The 26,914-nt window shown below is 36.7% G+C and overlaps 1 protein-coding gene across 4 annotated transcripts in view; it reads right to left on the reverse strand.

Annotated features, from left to right (window-relative positions):
* The window catches only part of unc5a (unc-5 netrin receptor A), a 586,231-nt gene that overhangs the window by 99,789 nt on the left and 459,528 nt on the right, over window positions 1-26,914 (reverse strand). For all 4 annotated transcript variants that reach the window (XM_072590883.1, XM_072590882.1, XM_072590885.1 and 1 more), the window contains exon 7: window positions 24,020-24,184. In XM_072590883.1, the coding sequence (XP_072446984.1) occupies window positions 24,020-24,184 (165 nt within the window). The remainder of the gene's footprint in view (window positions 1-24,019; window positions 24,185-26,914) is intronic.

Raw genomic sequence — 26,914 nt, forward strand, 5'->3', positions numbered from 1 at the left:
GAATGACAAATTACTTGTGTTATTGTGCAGTTAAATGAAGGAGAACTTTTGGTCAGAATTCCCTGCATTTCTTTGCATAATATCCATGTTGTTGTTTATATCAACATAGCAGAAAGAATTTCAGAATTCTCACAGTGTAGAAGGAGGTCATTTGTCTATCGTATCTACACTGGCTCTCCAAATAAGTATCGTGATTTAGTACCACAGTCTTACATTTTCCCTATACTCTTGCATAATGAATGATTAATTAAATAGAAACAATGCCCTCCTGAACATATCAATTAAACCTGCCTCCACCACATTTCCAGGCAGTGTATTCCAGATCCAACCCAGAACTATTGTGTAAAAAAGTTATTTCTCACCATGCATTTGTTTCTTTTGCAAATCATTTTAAATCTGTGCCCCCAGATTCTTGATCCCTTTATGAGCAGGCCAACTTTTTCCCATCTGCTGTATCCAATCTCCTGAGGTACAGGAGCTAACTGAACCAACCAAACACTGCTATTAACGGAATGGATAGACCCTTTGACTTTGAGCCCAGTTGAACCAATTCTGAGATTGGGCATGGAAAAAACAAAGTCAACCCTCAAGGTCAGGCAGAGACCATTTTTTGATGTGGTGATTTACATATTCTTACTTCAATTCGATATGGCACTGTTTCATTTCAAATTAATGTAAAGTCATTGTTGAGTGACATTGAGTACAGCATTGAAAGCTGATCAGGCTTCATGTGTTCTCAATTATTATGTTAACTTTGGGAACATGAACACTAAGACTGGCTTCTTGCTGAGAACAGGTATCACAACATTTATTCAAAAAGCAACTTTCCAATCCTACCACGGATATGGTATTTTGTCTGGGCACAATTTAAGTTGACTAGCTGACTTTCCTGATGAATTACAAAGTATAGCAGCTATTCAAGGTCGAACTGATGTCACACTACTGTAATCACTTAGCTCTCTTAAAGGTACATGCTTTCCTGATCATAGATACATGCAATATCACAACATGCTCCACTTTCCTTCAAAAAATGGCACTTCTCCCAGGAGAACCATGCTCAGATCAAAAATAACAGTGATGCATTTACACTCACTATCTTTACACGTGAACATGATGCTTCAACAGGCATTTAATCTGACTGGATCATTTTTAAATACAGTTCTCAGGATGTTATTGCATATCCTCACGCTGTGTACACTATGCTTTTTGCAGATTGGTATGGACTGTATACTGAATGTGTTATCTTTAAACAAAGTACATTGTCTGAATTATCATCTTGGGATACCACTAGATAACCCTATGTAATTTGAGTGTATCTTCTGTTCTGTTCTAGAACCAGACCATTGTACACAGCATCGCTATACCATCTGGTCTGAGGTACATTTGCTCAGTACCCTAACCCGCATCCAAGTCTTGCGATAATTCTCTCCCACTTTCATGTTTTAACATAACTGAAATTGAGGCAACTGTCTACATGTTTTTGATCATGTTTCTGTAATGTTTTCTTTCTTTGTTCTAAGAAGAATCATGCTCATTTGATTGGTTGGCAATTTATGAGATGCAAGAACAGTACATGCTTATTTTCCCCTCCAAATCTTATGTTCAGATGCCTTGAGATATCGTTTGCAAGTTTAACATGGCAACCTTGAAGTCTTGTCGAATTGCCTTGTACTTTGCGATCATCACTTTAACTGTGTCTACAGTACAATCTGCCAGATCTTTGGATTGTAAATAATGTGGAAAAGGTGGTGATTTCACCATTTCCTCCACATATTTGAAACAGCTTGCTAACAAAAAACAATTGTCTGACATGGTCTGTTGTGGTACGCCAAACATGCTGAGGATAGCAATGGCATCCTTGATTTGCCTGACAAAAGTAAATTGGGCAAAGTAATCTGTCACCAACAGCGATCTGCCAAAGTAAATTTTAAATTAATCAATAGAAATCTTGGATCATGGTTCAAAAGGGAATTTCATGTCGCATAAGTATTTTTTTAATGCTGTTGCAATTGATGAAATTGACATGCCTCACAAGATTGTAACAATCAGTGTCTTTTGTGATGTCAGGCCCATATATAGATTGTATTTGCATTTTTGTTACATAGGTCATTTAGCCCATTGAATCTGCACTGACCCTCTGAAGAGTATCCTACCTAGCCCCAACACCCCACCTTATCCCCTTAACCACTCATTTAATCATGGCTAATCTACCTAGCCTGCAGATCTCTGGATATGACAGGGCAATTTAGCATAGCCAATCCATCTAACCTGCACATCTTTCGACTGTGGGAGCAAACTGGAGCATGCAGAGGAAAGCCGCATAGACACAGGGAGAATTCCTGTGTGGAGTTCACACAGTCACCTAAAGCTACAATCAAACACAGCCCCCGGTGCTGAGGTAGCAGTGCCAACCACTGTGCCTCCATTTCCTCTGATGGATTACAAACTACAACAAATATTGTAGTTGGAGCTGATTTAAACAAGATTACCCCATAGCATGATGTCATACTGTTTTCAAGAATTAACTCTCTTTATGGTACGATGCTTGCTTTTCATAGATGCATGTAATATCACAACAATAGTGTACCATTTGCACAAGCTTGGCTCAAAACATAAGAAGAAATACTAACCTGATCGACAAGAAGCAGAAATTCAGGGAAAATCCTCCACCTGGGATTACCTCACCTGTTGTGGAGTTTGAACTATAGAATATCCTTAGTGACATCAATTGTTGGTACATTACACAGAGACTAGATGTGATGGATGGCTCACTTTCCAGGCCCTATATTCACAGCTAACCACTTGTTTTACATTGCTTGTAATGAGTCTATCACAGATCTCACCATCCGTTTTAGGATGATATACTGTAGAAGGAGATTGAATTCTTCTTCATTCCCATGATAGAATGATTTTTCGCCCCCCTCATTCTTCCAAACAAAGATATCATGGAACACTGTGAAATTGCTCTTCAAGCTACTACAATCATTTATATTTCATCCTACAAGCTGAATCTCCTTAAAATGCAGTCACTGGAAGATGGATTTTCAGCTTGTGGCGCTTTCAATTGAGAATAGTTAAATTCAGATCTAGTCAAAGATGCAGTTTGCTGTCTGCATTCAATTTTTCTGCATAAGATTATTTTCTCAATTATCTGTTGATCCCTGCCTGGTTTTGTCTTTGTGCAAGAAGCTAGTTCAATTGGGAAGTGGTGAATTTTAAATGATATGGCTTCTTGCAATGGCCATGCAATTTTTAAATTTTTTTAGAAAGGCTAATATGCATTCCAATCATTTGTAGTTTTGGCCATAGATGAAATGGAATTTAGAGAAAAGTGCTGCAAGCTGTATCAGAGGGACTGGAAGCAAATGACCAGCTAAACATCATTTAACACTTAACAATTGATGTTTCATGAGGCAAAGAAAATGGGTGAAACAGTTTCCCTACTTTGCACTCCAAGCATCCTCCAGCTAGGCTAGTTGTGTAATTAAAACACAATGACTATAAATGTTGGAACTCTGAAATAAAACTACTAAGTGCTGCAGAAGTTCAACAGATCTGGGAGCATCTGTGGAGAAAATAAAACAGAGTAAATGTTTCAAGTCTGATATGATTCTTCTGCTTCTAAAACTTTAATTTCATTTCTCTCTCCACAGATGCTGCCTAACCTCTGGATTGCCGGTTGTAACAGACACAGGTCTGCTAACAGCTTTCGGCATCAAAGAAAGGGGTAATTGGCCTTCAAAGTCACAAGCAGTTGCGAGGCCTCTGTGGAAGATAGGTTACCAGTTTTCTTGACAAATCATATTGCTCCACAATTTCTGAAGTCCCCAGAAGAAACTGTTTTCAGCCATTGGCATCAGGCATGTTGATACTATTAATGATGTCAAGGCAAAAAAACCAATACAAGTCAGCGAGTCTGCAATCTTCCATCAAGTCCAGTTATTTTTCACAATTGCAACTTTACAATACCATCCAAGTGTTTGCAGATCAACCTACATGGTATGTTCATTATATGTGGAACTCTAAACTTCTGTGAAATTGTAGTGGAAATGCTGTGTTATTCCATTTTTAATCTGTTTCCCTAACGTAATACCAATCACAAAGTGACTTCATATTTGGGGAGATGAGAGGGTGAGGTCCATATGTAAAGCTAAGAGTACCACAATACTTAAATAAAAATTGAACTTTCAAAAAAATTTAATGCAATAATAGAAAATGGAACCTGAAATATTGAATAATTACTAAAACAAGAAATATGTTCATAAGTATTGTAAAGTATTGCAACAAATGCTTTAAAGAATCTCAATCATTCACTCAAGTATTTTAGTGATTATGAAAACATTCAATCATGTCATAGAACTAGAAAATATTATTAAATCTTCATAGAAATATTTTCCCATATATTTTGGAGCTATGCCAAAGTCATGCATGCCCTATACTCAAGACTGAATAATTATTCTTACTTGTCAAATCAACATCACCATTGTGTTTGATTATTGTCAACTGCAATATTTTAGACAATCATCTCTATTTATGATCAGCATACTGCCAACAATGCATTACCACTTCAAGTCTCGACAGCACTACCTTTGGAGTTCACGGGGATTGATTTTGGGGTGGAATCCTTATCTCCCTCAGGTTAAGGTTGCTGTTTGATGAAATCATCCACAATAACCTGGCTTCTGTATGCATGACACTAATTGCTACCTCTTCGTCACTTTATTCAAACACCTGACCATCTCCTAGCCACTAGTGTACCTGTCTGACACAAAGTCATCAATATCTCAGAACAGTCTTTCAGAATTCTGGAAAACCAAATATAATCCCATAATTTTCATTTTTTTGTTATACACTTCACTGTCATTTCCTCTTCCTGGGATAGATGATCAAGCTGGAGATAACCATATAAAATATTGGTATTCTGTTCAATTCAGTGTGGAGCTGCAAATTACCCATTCCATGTTACAGATCATTTGCATTTTTATGGCAATGGACAAACTCTGTAGATCTTTTGATATCAAACATGACTGAGAAGACAATGTCCCACCCATTTCTGAAAGAGCAAGTTTTGTTGGTAAGGAAAAAGAGGTGACAATATGATGCAAACAGGAGAAAAGCTGAACTCAGCGAGTCCTTATTGAGTTCAAACAATCATTTTTGACTGTCACAAGAGCATTAACCTATAGTACTGTCGTCTCAAAATGATGGGGTGGACATAAATATTCCTAAAGTATAGATATGATCTGTATAATTGTCATGATCTCAAGTCTGTTTAAATACCCTATTCTTTAAAAATATTGAAAGTAGGCTATAACTGCCACAGAGAGTTTTTTAAAAAATATCTCCACTGAACTGCTTTACTTCCATAATTACAAAGTAATTTGAATTCTTAATTACTTCTGTACTGAAATCTCCCTATAACGAAGGCCAACATATCACTTGCTTTCCTTATAGTCTTGTATCTGCAATTGAGTTGTTAGTGATTAACCCTCTGGTGCAGTCAGAATATTCTGGAGCCTGCTTTTACCTATATTGTGTCATTCTGTTGCCTTACTTCTAGAATCGTAGAATCCCTACAGTGTGTAAACAGGCCATTTAGCCCCGACACTCCGAACAGCATCCCACCCAGACCCATTCCCCTACATTTCCCCAGACTAATGTATCTAACCTACACATCTTTGGACTGTGGGAGGAAACCGGAGCACCTCGAAGGAAACCCACGCAGACACGGAGAGAATGTACAAATTCCACACAGCCAGTCGCCTGAGGCAGGAATCAAATCTGGGTCCCTGGTTCTGTAAGGCAGCAGTGCAAGCCACCAAGCCACTGTGTTGGGTCTGAACCAGCTATAGATTGACTTTCATAATAATCTGTTCAAATCACAATGCCCCTCCCCTTTAAGAGATACAAACTCCAAAGTAAAACTAGATTTAACTCGAGTTTGCAATTACTGCGCAGATGTGCATCCACTCGATAGCACATTTTATGCTGGCTGCATGATATTATCATTTAAATTAGTCGTCTTCATGATGCTTGCTTGCTGTATATATATATATATATATATATATATATATATAAAATATATATATCAGAAGTGATAGGCATCATGATTCCTTCATCTAAGATTGAACAATGAACTGTTGTAGAACTCAATCACATTTAATATAATTGGGATTTGATAAATTTATTGAATACATCTTGATAACCATGATAATATACCTTAGATGGTGATAGCTCCCATATTACTTACAAACTACAGAGAATGGCTATTCACTTCATCAATGATCAACTGCTCTGAATCTGTCCTATTGCCGAGATGGAAAACTTTGCTCTTGAATGTGTAAACTAACTACAATAAATATATATGATCTATAGCTTGTGAACAATTAGAGTGATTTTGCTCACTCTGTACTATATTCACAAACCATGCTCAACCTTTTCAATTCTACATACAAGAAATTCTTCATATCATTGAATTTTGCCAAAACTATACTCCTATATATGAATCAATGCCTGGTTATACAAATATTCCAGCACAAAAACTGTTAAAGGAGAGATGCTGGAATATGTTGACTGCTTTCCATACCTCAGCAATGACCTCTCTCAAAAGGCCACTATTAATGTTGAGATCCAAATCTGGACTGGCTGTGTTAGTTTAGTCTTCTACAAATGTGGCAGTGAGTTTTGATAATAAAAACCTGGCAAAGTTAACAAAAGTGCCAGTGTACAAAACAAGTTTTGTAATCAAACTTCTTTACTGCAGTGAGATGTGAACTTTGTATCAGTGACATTCAATGCGCTAGAAAATCATCATAAATACCTCTGCTACATCCTTTGGCAAAACTTTGAGACCCTGAATTGAGGTTATCCTCTAATCAAGGGAGCCAACAATGGTATTGAGAAACCTACCATTACAAAATAGTAATTTCTCTGATTCTCTTAACATTATTACAGATCTATTCGGATTTTTATAGGAAGATGGTTTCATGCAGATGGTAAAAAAATACCATAAATACAGGCACAAAGATGCAGGATAATCAACTAAAATGGAGACAAATAATTAACTATATTAATTATATAAAGCTTTAATTAGACTACATTTTGAATTTTATGTACCGTAAAGTCTTCATATATTGAAACCTCACATTAAATAGTGCAAATTCACTGCCTAACATGGGAAAATACAAAGTTGAACAGAACATTTTTAAAAATGCGGAGAAAAATAGCAGCAAGGTGAGCAATAAAAAGGTAAGAATGGTAAAGAATCAGAAATTATAACATGCAAGAATATTTTAAAAACTTGTTCAGAAGTTTCAACTAAAGTGGGAAAAGCAAATACTATTGACACATTTAGTTATTTTGACAAACATCAAATTATTGTTAAAATTAATACACTAATGATCAATTATTGAGAATCTTCATAGAGAAACTTAGATTTTCCTAATTTTGAGAAACGTCACTTTTGAGAACCGCATGTTTTCATATTATTTTAAAACTATAGTTTTGAATAAATAAATAGCACAAACATTTTAATATTATTCTTCAGATTTAGTTTTCATTCTGATTTGTTGCCCTGGTGGTTTGATTACTGATGGAAAAATGACTTCCTCCACTGACATAATTTCTCATCATGTGAGTTCAATCAATCATCTTATCCCCTTATAACTAGTACCTGCCCAAAGAGTCAATCATTCTGATTCCTGTTTGATTCATTAACCCGTGTTTGTTGCACACAGATACTCAGGATTTGCTCTATTTTTCCAGCCATTTGTGGTTTTACTTCAATTTTCAACATTAGTTTTTGTTTTCTTCCCCCCCGGTTATCCAGCTTATAACGTCACATCATAGCCTGCAATCATAAGCACATTCTCATAGTATCGCATTCCATATGCACTGTACTACTTTCTTCCAATGCTCAGTACACATTGCCTTAACACAACACTCAAACTACTTTCATATCTAATGCTCATAAGGATATTTTGGACAGATTTCAAAGTAATTAATTTTCCCTGCATTTCTCATATCAAGAAAGTATTTTGAAGCCATTTTGTAGAGCAATAACTTTCTAAATTTCTGCGATGATAGATGAATAATTATTGTCAGCATTAATTGATCATACTAACAAAGCATGAATGGTCTACTCACATTCTGTTAAGTCTGCTTGGCACAATGAAAAGCTTTTCTAATGTTACTTCACTGGATTTTTGGGAGACACTCACTTTAGGGTTATTCTCCTGAGTGCTTTCCAGATTTGCTGACATCTATTTGGGTTAAGTTGTACAGCAATGTTTTCTGCCATGGCCTCTCTTGCTTCTTTGTATATATTATCAGTTTCAGTCTTGATTTAATATCATATAGCTCCTTGAAATTCTACAAATGTTTGAAGCCAACGGTAAGATGTTTCTAAAATAGGGAGTTGAAATCCAGTGCTGAACACAGATACAGCAGCATGTCATCTCTCCCAAAATATGTAGTTCCTTTTCTAAAAGGGCTATAGTTTCCTTCACGAATGCAAGAACATTAATGTATCATTAAGAAAAGAAATTAACTTCTTTGCTGACTAAATAGAATTAACTTTGAAACTTTAAAATTACATCTCATGAACATTAAAGTTGCTCAATCATTTATAGTGAGGTTACTAAAATAAATCTGATGAACAATTTTGTCTTTGAGAAAAATGAATTAAAAGCTCCAATATTTATCTTTGCTGTACAATCTGAGTAAAATAAGGTTGGAATCCTCCATTAACAAGCCAATTACATCAAAATTATTCAACTTACACCTAAATTTTGAAAGACACAAGATGAAAGTGTTTGATCAGTAAACATAAATTTTATTAACAAATGAGAAAATTCATGAGTATGTACATTTATTTTCTCATTACCACACTTGGCACTACTTCAGTATGAAATTTCTGTTGGTGAAAATGAAATCTGGTTAATTACATCTGGAGAGACAGATGCTGGAAGACTTAGTTCATAATGATGGATAACAACGATTAGACATGCATATTAAGTACCTCTATATTGATAACTTTCTTGTTTAGTAAATCAATAACTATCGCATATTTAGTGATTTCTTAGGTGATATGTAAACTGTGCAAATTAATAATGTTAATGCAAGAATACTAGAAGCAGTATGAGTAGGTTATAATACCCACTGATTACACTCCAAAATTCTATATCATTGAGACTGGACAACATCAACTCATCCTCATCTCAGACCTAAACAGCTGACCATTCATTCTAAGATCAAAATTCCCAATTCTCAAAGTTTCAGGCATGCAACAACTTTTCACCCCTCCCCTCCAACCTCCTGCACCCCCCCACCAATAAATCACTTGTCTTGCCTTCTTTGAATCTTTATATATAAAATTCCTATTTTAAGTTGATTCATTTAACATCTTTCTGTTTTAACATTATGTATATCATGAGGCCCATATCCATACTTAGTGTCAGGACTTCCGCCTTAGTGTTGTTTCATGCCAGGGCTGATATAGCATCATGTGACCTCATTGGTGCCACTTTGGAACAAATTTGAGAAGAGTGTCCAACAGAAGTTTTTTCTTTGAGTTTTCAAGTCTTCAAAAAATATTTTTACCTGTAGAATTTACTTTTAAGTGTGACGTAGAAGTCTGGAATGTTCACTTCATGTTTAGAGATGCAGTTCCTGACTCTGCAATCCTCCTTAAATTTTAAGAGTCCCAGATGTGCCTGCTATGGCATTGTACATTGTGTGAGGCAGAGAAGACACTAACAAAAAAAAAATTGTTCGAGTAAAATTGTTTTCCTTGCCTCAAGATCTCATTTGGACAAAAGGTACAGGGTGCATCGCTTTGCCTTCAGAAGCCTTAGTAATCCTCAGATTAATTAAAATTTGAGTTTTTAAATTTGAGACTGAAGAATGAAAAGTATATGTTGACAGACTACTTGGGGTATAATGGTAAAATCAGTTCTCGGGAATAATGAACAAATTGCATAAAAGTTGTTGCATGCCTGAAACTTTGAGAATTGGGAATTTTGATCTTAGAATGAATGGTCAGCTGTTTAGGTCTGAGATGAGGATGAGTTGATGTTGTCCAGTCTCAATGATATTGAATTTTGGAGTGTAATCAGTGGGTATGATAACCTACTCATACTGCTTCTAGTATTCTTGCATTAACATTATTTTTAAATGCTGGCTTTGCAAGTGGAATAATATCCTGGACAATATGGAATAATCACAGACCAAAACCAAGTTTGATGATTATTAAAACAAAGATAAAAACCTGAATGCTCATTACAAAATGAGCAGGGTGAGAGGTGGCAGTCAGAAAGTTTCAGCATTACTCATGGATGGTTTGAGCATTTCAAAAAATCATTCCGCTCTACATAACATTAAAGATATTAACAAAGTGGCTAAGCTAAAGAGGCTGATAATTCTCTGCCTATTTGAATAGAACTACTGAAGTAGCTGATACTCACCAAAATAACTCCTCAATATTGATGAAATGGGTAAATATTGGAAACATTTGCTACAGAGAACATATTTCTCCAAAGAGAAGACAACCCCAGATTTCAAACTGTCAAAGATTGCCTGATTGTTCTGCTTATTGAAAATGATGAGAAGAGTCTTTAAGTTAATTTGTGCATTGATTCCTCGGGAAGCTGTGATTCAATCAAAGTTGTTTCAATTAAAATCATAATTTTAAAGAATGTAACTAAGATTTTACAGAGGGGATTATACTATGTTTCCAAGAGGTCCCTTCACTTTCTTCTAAATTCCAGGAAATCTCTGAATGTATTCAATTGCTCTTCTGCCCTTTCATCCAGGGAATCAATCTAGTGAACCCAAATTGGATTGTCTCCAAGGCAAGTATATATTTTCTGGTGTAAGATTACCAAAATGTATATACTCTCTTCAAGGTGTGGTTACACTAAATCTTGATACAACAACAGCAAGACTACCTTACCCATATACTCTAAATACATTTGAAATGAAGACTGAGATGTTGTTTCTCTTCTTAATTGTTGTACCTGCATGATAGCTTTCTGTAGTGTGTGTACAAGGACTCTAAAATCCCTCCGAAAATGTTCTATCAGCCTGCCTTGTTTACATTTAAAATTTTCTCTACTAAGTTTCATAATCTTCCTGGTGAAGTGAATCATACCCCTGACATTTGTCATAAGCCACATTTTCCTATTTTGTCTCTTATTTCCTTTGTGATCCAGGAAGCATTAACTTGTGGTAGTCTACTTTTTCTTTTCAAAAGGATATGCTTAATTTGTTTCCCAGCTATCTTTGTACTGAAGGTCTTCCATTGCTTAACATCTGCAATTGTATGTTCCAGTTTACCTTAGGTTCTTTCTTAACTCACTGAAATTAATTCTCTAGTCAACCATTTCTTCCTTCAACATTTTCTCATTTCTTTTCATTATCACTCTAAACCAAATTATGTTGCCATCACTGTTAGACAGATGATCTCCTACTATCACATCTTCCACTTGTCCCATTTCAGTTCTCAGAGGCAATTCCAACATTACTTTATGATTTGGAGATGTCAGTGTTGGATGGGGTGTACAAAGTACAAATAAACCTGCTGGACTATAACCTGGTGTTGTGTGAATTTTAACATTACTTTATGCTTTATTGGCCTGGAGACCTGCTGAGAAGTCTCTTCAATATGTATTAAAAGTTCCCCTTCTTCCCAACAATAATAGCGCAGCTCCCATTGATAAACATAAAATTTGTGATATCTAACTCTCAATGAGAAAATTTCACACTGAAATTGGTCTGGATTTGAAACCAGAAGTGAAAGTAATTTTCCAATTCACTACACTATCTATTTGCTGCACAAATTCATTCAATTATCATTAACCATATTTCTTTTAATATATTAAACTTCAAAAAAACATCTGGAGATCTGATAAAGCCTTCAATTTATTTCTTCAGCAAATTCTCAAAGACTTACTCAGCAACTGTAAATGCCTTACATATAACATTTAGGAAACCGATACACTAATTTCATTTTAGAATAATTTAATTTATGGTTTCTAAGAGAATGGCATTATAAAGAAGATTTTGATATCCTGTGACAATATATCTCTTGGATAGTAATATTTCAAATCTATTGAGGTATAGATGCAATCCAAATAGAATTTAAAACTGGATTAAGAACTTTTTAAAATAACATTGTTATTGAAATATTAAAAGTAAGCAATTTGAAATTTATCTGAGCTTGAAAAGCCAACTTATTAAACAAACTATTGATCCAATGTTATTTGGACAAGTAAATTGGACATTAATGTTAGAGTGTTTACTTGTTTCATGTTCATTGAAATATACAGTTCAGAATGTTCGGGAGTATAACTGACAAATATTTCATAACTTTAATGTGTCAAAGGACATTTTAAATCATTTGTTTACTTTTCCACTTACTATGACAAAATTTGTAAGTATAAATTAATATTTAGTCAATGATTGTCTTATATCCTACTTAAACTGACCAAATTTCTGTCTGATTTTCAGAGTCTGGTATTTGTTCATCCATTCTTATCAAATTTAATGTTCCGTCTTCAAGTAAATCTATTGATTTCACATTCAAGCTTACATATTTGATAAATTATCTGTTTGGGTGTCACTGATATGGATAATTGAAATTTGTTAATTAAAGTTTTGCTATTTTTAAATAATGCTTCAACATTAGACAGAGAGTCATAGAGCCACATAGCATTGAAACAGGCTTCGGTACAACCAGTCCATGCAGAATATAATCCCAAACTAAACTAGTCCAACCTGCCTGCTCCTTGTCCTTATTCTTCCAAATCTTTCCTATTCATATACTTAACCAAATTTTTACCTTCTCTAATGTGTCGATTCCTAATACAATTTCTTGTCTGTCATTTTTAGTCTATAATTTTTCACTATTATTGTTCTGTTGAACTGTGTTTTGATAAATCTACTATAGAAATTTCATTATATGTTACAGTACACATGATAATTTAAATCATGCTTTGTGAGTGATTAACATAGCTGTACCATGTTCACTTGTGCATTTGAACTCGTAAGTATTGTGTATCACGCTATAAGGTGTGACACGTCCTATAACCTTTCTTTTCCATTTCTAAATCTTTGGTTTCCATGGGTAACATTTCATTTAGAATGCATCAAGGAGAGGACAGCAAATCCATTCACTTCCTAGCTTCTGATTATGCTGCTTCAAACAGGATATCATGAAGCAAAATGTTTTGTTACTGCCTAGACCTGTGCAACAAAATTAGGAAAATCTCTGAGAAAGGCTGACACCGATCCCACAAATAGCCCTTTTTGTTGCTCTTACCACACACACTAAAAAACAAACTGTAGTTTCCATTCAGTTTTATTTTGGCTTGAAAAAAAGTGCTTTATTCTTCAGCTATGGAACAAGAAACTACAAAATTCAGGCTTGGAGTCTGAGATTTATGTGGTGATTAATGAAAAGAATTTCAGGAAGAACATTAGCCTAAGAGTCACGGATTATTTCAACATGGAAAGAGGTCCTTTGGTCCATTATGTCCATGCTGGTCATCAAGCACGTATCTAACCTAATCACATTTCCCAACACTGGTCCATTGCCTTGCTTATTATGGCATTTCAAGTGTTCATCTAAAGGTAAAAGTAAAGTCATTATCATCCCAAAGGAACACACTCTCATTAGAGTGGGATAACTTGTGCTGAGTTTAACCTGAAGGTCACACCAAGCTTCACATGAGGGGCAAGATTGAGAAGGTGAGACCTACATGGTGACAAGTGTGAAAATTGAATCTGTGCTGTAGATGTCACTCTTTATCATAACACAGCTGTTCAGCCAACTAAGCTAATTGTCCCATTTAATTTATTATATATGCTGGCCAACAAGTTAACCGTAAAACTAACATGTGTAGGATATAAATGATGTGGGTTCTAGATCAGGCAATATATATTTATAATGCCAGTTTTATTGCCATGATACAAGTTGAAACTATAAACATTATATGCATGGTGTACTTGCTGTTGAAGTCCTAATATTAGTTCATTGTTTATACTGCTGCTTGCAAAAAAATGTGAATGATAATTTAAATTCACTGGATATATCAATGCAACTCTATCTTACTAAAATTGTAAATGTTCCAATTACAAATTTCTAAGTTCATATTGATCATGTTTTCTGCCAATATAATTTTGGCACATAAAAATTGCATGATCCAGCAACTGAGTACTTTTTGATTAGACCGTCAAAATGCTCATGCTTCCCTTTCCAAAAAACATCAGAATCTCATCCAGCATTTTGTTCTCTCTGCAGGGTTAGTCTTTGTAATAAGGTTGAGTGGATTGTGCAAAAATTTTTGAACAGTTCAATTTTGTTTCAATTATATTAATTTTACAGCGTATGATAACCTACCACCATATTACCTTAAATTATGTTTCTGCAATCTGCTGCTTACATTGGCCTTTCCCTCTTCCTAAACTTCTGAAAGTTTCAGTCACTGTCAATCATTGTTGGGAATCTCAAAAGGATAAGAAGAGATAAGTGTTACATATTTATGAAGAGGTTACTTTACGAAGTGCATTGTGCTTGCTAAAGAGATTGGCCAGCAACTCTGTAAGGCCCAGCACCACAACTGAGTGTGGTGCACACTGCTGGAGTGACAAGTAGTCATCAGATTTTAGGACTCGGGGATAGGATGGAGTTAAAGCATAGGGGGCCTGTGGCTGCAAGGGAGCAAAAGGCTGGGATAGGATTTCTGGGTTATCTCGAGGGAAAGACAAGGGCAAAAGTGAGTACCTGGGGTGGAAGGAGAAAGCTTATAGGTGAGTTGGGTGGGTGGGGAGTGGTTAATCTGGTGTGGAGCTACTAGAATTCCCTCCACAAATCTGACCACTTCCTGCCAATCTCAAAATGGATGCTGAGTTGAAAATGAAACTTAATTGGGCATTAAATAGCTGTTCAGAACCTTAATAGAGTTGGAAAGCTGGCTTCCTAATTTCCATAATGGAGTATCCATCCTAAATTGGAGGAAATAATTGGAAAATGACAAGTTTGCATCAGAATTCATAATGAATACACAATGTGGAAAGCCAGAATGCATAATTTTAAGATGGGTACTGTAGCGATTGTAATGAGCTCAGCAAGTTGGACCTCATAGAACATGAGTTGCCTGATTGGGACTGCTAATCTGGTCCAATCAAGGAGCCCTGGTTGACAGGTATAAACAGAAGTGCATAGGGCCCGGGTGTCCTTAGAGAAGGAGCACGCAGTGTCCATCAACACCCTGGAGTTGTTCAGGGAGAAGTGGGCACCGCAGTGAGTGGAGTGCATTATTTCCCTCTCCAACTTTATTTTGATTTAGTCCCTACCCTCCCCTTCACTGTTTTGATCACACAGCAATGCCCTTTGATGTGAAGGGCAGGGCTTGTCACTGGCCACTCGGGTGTTTTCCTATCTTCCTGGTGGTGGAAATTGAATTAAGATTCGTGCACTTTGTGTCTCTCACTGTGTCTCACACCTACACACACACACACCATGGGTGCTGGAAAAAAAATAAGCACTACCATAGTTAGGTGGTAGTGTGAGGGTTATTTAAAAAAAAACAGAGGATTATTGCCTTTTGATTTAAAGGGCACTGCTGGTCACTGGCCACTCGAGTGTTTTTCCTATTAAAAAAAAACAGAAGTGCAATAGATTTTGTTCACTGTGAGCTGACAGAGTGTGAAGGACTCTCCACATGTAAATAAACGGTGACTTGGTGATGGGATACCTGCATCTATAGAGTTATTTCAGCAGTAATGAAAGAAAAGCCTCTTGAAGAGATTCTCTTGCAATAGTCATCTTTGAGTTAGGGTAAGCATTTCTGGCATTTGAGAAGCTTGACTCCTTTGATCCTGCTGTCGAAGACCCCGGATCCAGAACATGAAATGAATGTGTAATTTCTTCTGGACAACTGACATTGGGCAAGATGAAAAGGAATGGATAATTCTCCTGACAGTTTGTGGACCCACATCATTTTTGGTTATTAAGAGCCTGACTTTCCCTGAGATACTAAAAAACTTTCAAAGGTTGACAGGTTTAGTTAAGGAATATCACAGCCCTAAAGTTCCTCTAATCCTGATTGGATATTTCAAAGGAAGGACCTAGAATTAGTAATGCAACTAAGGAAAAGGTAAGTAATCTTGAGTGGGATATTAAGGACAGGGATTAGAATGGGAATTAGGAGACTGGAAAAAGTAAAAGCACTTTTTTAGACAATACAGCAATTGTGGACCACACCTCCCCTTAATCTTCAACTTAATTGCTGTTGAGAACAAATTTATCTTCTGCAATGCCATATGAACACCATATTCCCTTTCTGTAGATTTATTTTCTGTTTCACAAATTTAGTGATCACAATGGCAGTCTTCTTGTTTAGATGTTAAACATTTGACATTTTATCCTTTCAATGTACTTTTATTTTGTGTTTCCCATGGACAAATCCAAGTTAACCAACAATCAGAAGTACAAAAGTGGGCTCAGCACTGAATTCCTTTGATAATTTTCCCTAAAACAAATGTTGGAAAAACCCAGTAGGCCAGGCAGCATCTATTCCGAGAACAGAAATTGACATTTTGGAGACTGTGTCTTTGCTCATACTTTAAAGTATTACTAATGATCAGTATTTAAAAAGTGTTATGACTGAGGTTGAGGGATGCACCAATTCCTTTCTCAGTTCACTCCTCAACTAGTTATGGAGAATGGTTAGCTGGATGGCTTATTTGTGATGCAGAATGATGCCAACAGCATGGGTTCAATTCCCACACTGGCTGAGGCTACCATAAAGGACTTTTCTTCTTGCCACTCTCCTTGTCCAAGGAGTGGTGACCTTTACCTTTTACCACAAGTCATACCAAATTTTAAATTTAACCAGATTGATGATGTAGCCAATTAAGAGTCTCAGGCTGTATTAGGTTTGCTATTAGAAATTAGCTAGCCAGATTTCTTTAGCCAACAGATAATAAATACTTCATTACAAATAAGACCTAATCAAACAAACATGTAAAGATCATTGGCAAAAATGTCCAGACTATGCAAAAGTAAGTGTAACTAATATTCTAATATCCCAAACTTAATATGAGGCCACTTGGATAAAAGACAAACTGTGAAATACCTGATAAAACACATCAAACAGCAACTGATAAAGACAGATCCCATAGAATAGTCAGAATCTGCCCCCTCCCCCCATTATATATTAGTAATACTACAGGTCACTAGATTTCCTTAAAACTTTGCAAGGGCTTCCAATTATTCAACCTTAGTCTAGAAAATCCCTCAAAAGTGGCTCCATCATAGATTCCTTTAATGTCCTCTTATGTTCCAGTGGTTCACCTTCCTCTTCTATTAGTACATTTCTTTGTATTCTAGAAACAACAGTCCAACATTCGTTTACTGGTACAATTATTTTTTCTCCCAATAGTATGCTTCTGTAAATGAATACTGTTTTACTCCCAAGCAAACATCTTGCCTTGCTGCAGAAAGTAAATGTTGCTTGTAGGTTTTCTTTACCCTCATTCACAGGTACACTGAAAAGAAGTGAAACTATCACTGTATTCTAACAGATGAAAGGCTTAACAGACAATCAATTTTTAATGTATAATTTCAGTTACATCACACTGCAAATTTTTGCTATAAATTCTGTGTTACGATCGAGCCCTCCACTATCACCTGATGAAGGAGCGTTGCTCCGAAAGCTAGTGTGCTTCAAATTAAACATGTTGAACCTGGTGTTGTGTGATTTTTAACTTTGAACAATTAAAGGCAGCTTTTTCTGAGTTCTCACACTTAAAAGAAAGCTTCCTGAGTATTTTTCCAACACTTAGGTACTTGCTCAACCCAATACTATTTTTTGAGTTCTGAATGCATAAAGTTATCCAATTGCTCTTGACATGTCAATTGTTATGGACTAGGCCAGACTCCTCAAAACCTCTTTAATCAGGTAGCCCAGACAGTAACTTTGCTATTTGTTTAGCTAGGTGTATATTGGATATTCCCAGTGTAGATTAGCTGGGTTGGCTGCCAAGTTTTCAACAAACAAAATTTATTTACAAACTTACACAATGAAACAAAGAACATAAAATAGAATACTCGATAACTTATCCTATTCAAACCCGACATTGGTTACCTCCTAGGCTACCTTCTTAAAATATTTTGAGGGGTTCTGGTCTGGTCTGGTCTGGTCCATACAATTGTAGAACTTCTTCCCAAATTCTGACTACAGAGAGTCAGGATGCCATATAACCTGAGGAAGGGCACTAGAACCAAAATGTTAACTCTGATTTCTTCCCACAGATGCTGCCAGACCAATGGAAATTTTCCAGCAATTTCTGTCTTTGTATCAGATTTCCAGCATCTTCCGTTCTTTCGGTTTTTTGCATGTGCTAGATCATCTTCTCTGTCGTGCCGCTTAACATTTCTGTTAGTGTGGAGCCTCTGTTTTTATCTGTTTTCTTCTCCGACTTACTTTATCCCTGGAACTGCTCTTTAGTGATTCCTGCATTGCTCCAACAGACCTACTGAACACCTTACAGAAGCATCACCTCTATTGCTATGCAGAACCAGATACAGCAAACATCAGAGAGATACTCTTGCAGTGCAGAGGCAGTGTCTCTATCCCTGGACCAAGAGACCTGGGTTCAAGTCCCACCTGTTCCAGAGGTGTGAAACAACATCCCTTAACAGGCTGATTAGGAAAAATAGGTTAAATAAAATTTAAAAACTGAAAGCAGAAAGGAGAAGTAAAAGGCAAGATATTCAGAATAGCAGGGGTGGAAAGTAAAGTTGCAGAAAGATTAATGCTAGAATCACCATTAGTTATAACTTAAATTAGAAATTTGGACTGGAAATCACAAACAAGTTGAGCATTAGTCTTCTGCACATGATATGTTGTGGCACTTTATAAATATTTATTCATTCATGGGATGTGGACATTAATGGCTAGCTAGCATTTATTGCCCATTCCTAGCTGCCCTTGAGCATGTGACTTCAGGGGTGATTAACTCTCTACCTTCACCAGTGAAAAAGCTTGCCGAATCAAGCACCAAGTAAATACTTAGGAACTGTTCGGTAAGTTTCCAGAGCTGGCAGGTCAAAAGGATTGAACAGCATCATTGGAGGCTCAGGTTTCTTTACTGAATATCTTGCCTTTTACTTCTCCTTTCTGCTTTCAGTTTTTAAATTTTATTTAACCTATTTTTCTGGAGAGTTGTACCAGATAACAACAAGGTTATTTTGGGGGGTACCATAGGATTGGAGTTGTGGGGAAAGAGGAGTCAGGGTCAAACCACCCCTTCCTGGAGCTGACCTGACTCCAAACAGACAAGCAATCTGTAGATTCATAACTCTCAGTGCATCTCATCAACCCCTGATGTGTTGAACATGTGCAATAATGCAATAACTGTGTGCATTGTTAACATGTTATGATATTCTATTTGTTGTTAAAGGCTTCAGATTTGCATTTGCGTTTCCTAGTTGGGTGATCTATAAATCTCGTTCTGGGAAAGATTAAGGAGGGATGAATCATGCAGCTGCAGAGAGAGAAAAGGTGCATCCTAAAAGAAATCCTTAACCTTTCCACAGAGCTTAGGGTCCCAGGACATCATACTTCCAATTTTCTGATGAGCAATGTTTATGCATCTTATACAGAAATTCCAAAGTGGAAAGAGTGCTCATCCCAACTGGAGTGCATCAGTTTTTATCCTCCATGCTAGCAGCAGTCAAAATCTCATGTGCCTGCCCTGTTCTCATATTCAGTGTTCACATATCTGTTCACCTTTTATTTCTTCATCCACTTATTTCCACTATTCTTAACTTTTAACCCGTCTCTGCTTCAGTCATCAGCTCCTTTAAGACATTCAACAGCCTCATAATCCTTTCTGTAAAAACAAACTTTCTCCTGCCATCTGTCCTTAATCTTTTTACATTCAATCATATAGCTTTATCTTCTCGTTCTAGATTTCTCAATCACTCAAACAGTCTGGTCCTATCCATCGTGTTATAGCCCTTCACAATTTTCAAAACCTCTATCAAATCATTCGTTATCTCTTTTATTTTAATGAAAACATTCCCAATTTTAAAGTATTTTTCATCACAATATTTCCCCACATGCCACTCACAATCTTTGTGAATCTGCACTGTATCTTTTTATATTCAACACTGTGTGCAACCTCAAATGCCATGCCATATTCCAACCTTACTAAAGTTTTATAAAGATTCACCATTACATCTCTACACTTGAAATCTGTTTCGATAAGTTGCAGTACTCCATTTGTTGCTTTTATGGCTTCTTCCACTTGAGGAACAGCTTTTTATATCTAGAGTACTTGAACCCCCTGATCTTTTTGACACTGAACTGCAGCTACCACATATTATGCACATTCCGCTTCTTATAAATCTCCTTGCAGATTTGGATGCAATTCCAGCCATGCTCATAAAATCATTGATGTTCAGTGGACAGAAGCTGTCCCAAAACTGAGTTCCATGACACTTCATTGCCAAATCCCTCCAGACATTGCATTTAATTTGTATTCTCTATTCCCCGTTCAGCCTTGAATTGAGAAGCTTGCTAAGGTAATTGCACAAGGCAGTTTAGAGCGAACCACATTGTTGTGGATCTTGAATTGTACATCACTTGTTAACAATGGCAGATTTCCTTCTCTTAAGGACATTAGTGAATTCACGGCCAGAGAGAGAAATCATGAACCCAGCCCAAGCACATCGGCTTCGTACTCCTAACCTCAGCATACCAACACCCCTGGTTGTTGAGCTCTGCTGTGACCATTTGTCCTCAGGCCTTAGTAAACTAGGTGAATTTTTACAATAATGAGTGCTAGTTTCATGACTAACATTACTGAAATTAGCTTTCAGATTTTATTAACTGAGTTTAAATTTCATTTGATGCCTTGGTGGCATTTGAATGTCAGACTATTAACCTAGATTTCTGAATTATTAGTCCAGTGACATTCTTCATATGCCACCATCTCTCCCTAGTATTTTCTTTACTGCAAATGCTAAATCGAATTGTAACTGGCTGAGCTAGACATTTCCCATTTCTGCAGTTTTCCACTGCATTGTCATGTTGCAAGAATACTGCAAAATAAATGAGAATATTAATTCTCAACTTACCAAGTGGAAATGTTTTACATTCCTGATATTTTCTTTCTCCTCATCATCTCCATCTTACCCTGCCTGAAATCAGACACAGCAAGGTGTTCTCTTCACAGTAGTAGGGGGCCTAACTTAAAAGGTAGAGTCATCTCTTAATCATATCACTAGAATGAAGGAAATGAAAATTATGCGTCCTTGATGCTAGATGTGTTAGATACTTACTCCGAGACCCAATTGTCTCATATATTACTTGTATCTTCATCAGTGGCAAAATTTGTAGTTATCTTTGACTTCTCAGTGAATGGTTACTTTCCCAGTATGTTTTTTAACTGGGTTTTATTTACTGAGATGATGAGAAAAACTGGCGAGGGGAAACAATCTTCCAGTATTTGTATTTCTTTCTCTCTGTTATGCCATTCAAAAGCAATTGTTGAAATATAATTCAGCGTGCATTCTTGTGTCTGGTTCCACTATATTTCTAAAGTGGTTAACTGGGAAGCAATACTTTCACCTTCCAATATATGAAATTATCATACACATATTAATTAAAGAGGAGATGCAAATTTCTTGATTTTGACTCGAAAGCCTATTTTGATGTATTTAGATAAAAATGTTAATTCTAGTGCAGATAGATGTTGTCATTCTGAGAGACATTGGTCTCACACAGCTTGCCTCAATTTGTGGTAAGGTGACCACTGTAGTCAGTTAGGTCCATATTTCTTCTTTGGTAAAACTGTATTAGTCCAAAAAAGGTCTCAGATGTAACAAACAAATGCTGGAAGTTAAAATTTGTCAAGTTGGTATTTACCCCTACTTTAACAGTCTTCACTATGAAACAATGCCTATGATATAGAAAACGGTGTAAAAGTAAGAAGTATCCAGAGCTGACAGCAACTTATTATAGAAAAAGCCTGATCACAATCCTTGCTTCCAAGCATTAACGTATATGGACAACATCAATCCCAATCCTTCGACCATATAATCAATCAACATATCTGCCTGATGAGCAGTTTCAAGACAGACTTTCATTACAAGGGATTTTATTTGCATGTAAGATCTTCAAACAGAGTTATAATTTTAATGGCTGCTAAAAAATGTTTAACATACTATTATACACACTCATGTGAGTTCCTATTGCTTGTCTGAAGTATACTTTCAGAGTACAGCCCATGGGGGCATAGTGAGATGTAGTATACTTTTTATTACCATAATGAGAATGTGACAATGCTGCACGTCCCCACATATACACCCCCTCCTGGTCCAAATCCCGATGTGTTGAAAGCCATGCTCTAGCCAAGTAAATTCACCATCCTTTTGATCGCTCATGCTTCAAGATGAAGGAAAAAGCTGAACTAAGTGCTAGATATCTCCAGTTTGAACATCCTTGCAAAGTACTGTTACTGTTGTCACAGACTTCTGAATGGAATTAAGTTACAATTGGTCACAATTCATGGTTGACTGCAGAAAGCTATTACTATGCACAAAAAAATGCACCCAAAGGAATGTAATATTGTAGAAGCTTTCTGGCAAATAAATTTCTTACAAAAGTTTTGGGACTCAGAAATCAGAAGACTTTAACTATTTTGAAATCATTGTTAAGGAATGAATTGACCTTCAAGTTAGCCCATCCCTTACCACCAATAACTTCTCTTTCTAACTTGTGCTTCCCAAAATTACTCAGAATCACGACTCATCTCCTGAATGGTAAGAGACAGAAAAATTTTTGGTGCCTCACTCTCTTCCTAATTCTCCAAACCCTGTCTACCATCAAGACACCAATCATATGTTTGATGGAACATTCGACACATGCCTGGATGAGTGCTATTCCAACAATACAGCTCAAAACCATTCACAAAAGAGAAGCCCTTAGGTTGGAACATCATCAACCATCATGCCGAAATCAACTCACACTTAGTAAAGGCAACAGCTGCCCTGCCAAAGCTGAGTGAAACAGTGTGGAACAACAGAACCTGACTGAGATGACCAAAATTCAAGCTTATCAAGCCTGCATCCTCAGCGCACTTTACAACTCAGAGTTCCTGGAAATTATAATTCTATCAGCATGCACTCATTGGTAAGCAAATAACATTTGTTTTGGCTCAGCCAAGACCATCTAATGAGTGACAACTACATATCCAAAAACCTTCTGGGGAATGAACTGGCCACACAATATCCTGGGAACCTACATCCCCTTGATGAGGACACCTGCAAGTTAATTTAAAATGTTGTGGGCATTAACAGTGACAACTGGGAAACTGTCACCTGATGACCAAGAACTATGAAGCTGTTTTGTTTGGAGGACTATGCAATCATGTCTGCCATGCGAGAGCGGGACTCCTGAGGCATATTAGGTGATGCTTAAAATAGAGTTGACCAACACAATGCAAACCATCATCTTATGAAATGGAAGGGTGCCATCAGTATAGTATTATTCCGAGTGCTTACTTAATGACTTTTGGTAAGTCAATTCTATTACATTTTCTGTAACTCAATTTTCTGCATTTTTCAATCCTAACATACTTTGTATATTTTCAACTGCATTTTTACGATCTTTGAGAATAACAGAACACCTTAAAATCAAAACAAGATTTTAGTTTAGTATAACATCAAGTTGATATAACTTAATTTAGGTTCTAGTATAATCTTGCTATTAATCACTGTTTTATCTATAGTAATATACCCAAATATCAAAGTTGTCTGCCTTGGGATATTTTGATTTTAGTCCTTGATCTAATTCTTCCAATAAATTTAAACCTGAGTGCTTTACATTTCTTTCTGAATAAGCTAGGGAATATCTGTAAAACAGTAATCAATTTTGTGCTTTATCACACTTCCTCATGGCATGCTTTCTTCTGTCCAGGACAAATCATTTGATAAAATGATACATACCTTGTGGGCATAAACCATTTGTGCAATTTTCTGACTCCATATCAAGTCCATCACATTCTTTCCCACCGTTTCTTGGTGCTGGTTCCGAACATTCTCTATTTCTCCAATGTGTGCACTCTGATCCACATGCTGACCACTTGCTCCATTCAGTCCAACTTCCATCCACTAAAATATGAAAAGGAACTTTTATTGAAGATCAACATTCTTTTAAGATAAAATTGGTTTCTTCTTAAATCAAAACATTATTTTTCAATCCATACCACACTATAGCCTATTTAATTGAATTATTGTAAATCTATTGTAATGTGTGCAGTTCAATATTGATTTATGTCAATTGTAAATAAATGATAAATGGAAGTCAAAGGCTCATGATGAATCACGTCCGTTTTGGCTTGTCATCATGCTAACAGCAACAATTTGTGTTTGTATAATGTCTAAGGTAATAAAATGTCCTGTCATGCTTCATAGTAACGTTAAACAAAATGTAACAATGAACCACATTAAGGAATATTACAGCATACAATGCATGACAAAAAGCTTAAGCATGGAGATAGGTTTTACGGAGTGCAATAAATCAAGAAAGAGAGGTAGCAAAGTAATGCAATTTGGGGAGGGAAGTCCAGATTAAAGGAACCAGATAGCTGAAAACAAGGCCACAAATGATGGAGCAATTAAGGTTGAAGCTGGTTAAGATGTGTGAACTAGAATACGGACAGAGAGATTTGGATGATGCTTAAGTTATAGTCAGTGGAATATGGAAGGCTGTTAGGAATGTGTTAGAGCAGTCAAGTCTAAAAGTACCAAAAGTATGGATAAAGGTTTTAAGAATAAATGAACTTGGGCAATGTCACAACCAAATTTAAAGGAAATATTTGAAGGGATCATTCGATTCCCTGGACATTTAAAGGCATTATGTCACTGAATCCTCCACCAACATCATTCTGCAAGTGGTCAGGCACTGCTGAAAGCTGAACTGGACCAGCCACTTATATACAGTCGTTATAATGGTAGGTCAGACTTTGGGAATTTTGATGTGATTCATTCACTTCCTGGCTCCTTAAAATCTGTCCACCAACTACAAGGCACAAATGAAAAGTATGATGAATACTGTCAACTTGCATGAATGTGTGATGCTTCAGCAGTACTAAACTGGTATAACACTACCAACTAACAAAGCAGTGGATCTGTTTGGTACATCTACCACTACATTAAACGCTTAGTGCATCCACCATTGCACACTGGCAGCAGTCTGTACCAGATGCAAGATGCATCACAGCAACCTCTTCGGTGGCACCTGCCAAATTCACATTTACTACCGAGATGGGCAAGGGCAATATAATGTAGGGACATCACCATCTACAAACTGCACTAAAACTACACACCAGTCTAAGCTAGGAGCATCTCAAACAAAACCACAAACACATTTCTAACAGTGCTTATGTTATATTTAAATAAGGTTAATGGCTGTGATTCAATAAGATAGCTCAACAGTTTCTTCTCAAGTGCAATTCAAGATGGACAATAAATGCTGCCCTTGTCAGTGATGCTAACATCACATGAGTGAATCAGAAACCAAACTGAAGCAGAATGTACAGATAGTAGAAAATTATCATACAAGCAGGTTTGTACAATAACACACCAGCATATAGCTCGCTGTACAGACATGATAACCAGAATTTTGTTTATGTAAGATAAAGTATAGTGTTGGGCAAGAGGTATCTTTGCTTGGGAGCTGTTTGTGTTTTCCCATGCAATTATGTTCTTCTTAGCAACTCCTTGCATTTATATGTATGGGTAAAATGGCAAATTTCATCAACAGGTGGGCAAGGAAGTTCTACCTAATACCAACATTTCCTAAGTGCCTACCTGCAGGTACTATGCTTAAATGGCAATCAGACAGTGTGTCACTCCATGTAACCCAGAGATGTGACTCAACGTTTGCTAGTCATCCACACCCACACCCTGGCAGTGCCAGTGTCCAGACAAAAAGCAGCCATGTTATTACAATGGCTCTATTGAGGTCTTTGTGAAGGCTTTCAAGGAGAGGAGGGAACTTCTTTTCTCCAGAGACTGATGAAGACAGTATCAACAGAAGTGAGTAGATGATCTGCTTCTCTCTAGCAGGGCTAGTACCATGGTCACCTCAATGCTTCATGCTCTACTGAATGTGAGATAACATTTGAAGGTTATTGAAGCAGAGGGCTTTCCACATACAAGGTTTGATGACAGGCATCTCCATCAGATTTTTCATCAATGTCTTTCACTTCATTGCAGCTGATATTTAGGACTACGTACACTCCAATGGCACTGCGTCTCATACACATCTGGGCTCACATTTAAAATATTTAAGGAATTACAACACTCAGCTCACATACCATCAACTCACTGACCTTTCATCACAATGAGTAGAAGTTATACACATGAAAGCTTTTCAGCAAAGGCTTAAATGGGACGGTGCAACCACAAAAATGGCTTCTGGATAAACATCTCACGCAAACACATCACATATCGTTTACTGTTTATCTATAACTGCAGCTCTTTAAATACACTAAAAGATCTTTCATTCAGAACCCTTTAACTCCTAATTTCTTACACACCACATTCTTGTTACTGTTAACTTACACACAGACATGCTCACACAAACAATCATAGCTCTGCGTATGTCAGTCAGTTCAAGTGCTCATGCATCCATACTAATGTGATTTAATTCTGGAAAAGGAGAGAAGCATTCTGTACAGTGGCCTAGGATCTGTTTATAGCAGCACATCCCATACAATGAGGGAGTAGGTGATGCCTGAGATAAGGGCCCTGATCCGTTCAAGGCCAGTGAGCTGTCGGGAGACTGAAGGGAACACGCCTGAACAGTGATGTGATAAGAGTGCCTCCAATCTGCTA

Source organism: Chiloscyllium punctatum, chromosome 20 (assembly GCF_047496795.1).
Source record: "Chiloscyllium punctatum isolate Juve2018m chromosome 20, sChiPun1.3, whole genome shotgun sequence".
NCBI lineage: Eukaryota > Metazoa > Chordata > Chondrichthyes > Orectolobiformes > Hemiscylliidae > Chiloscyllium > Chiloscyllium punctatum.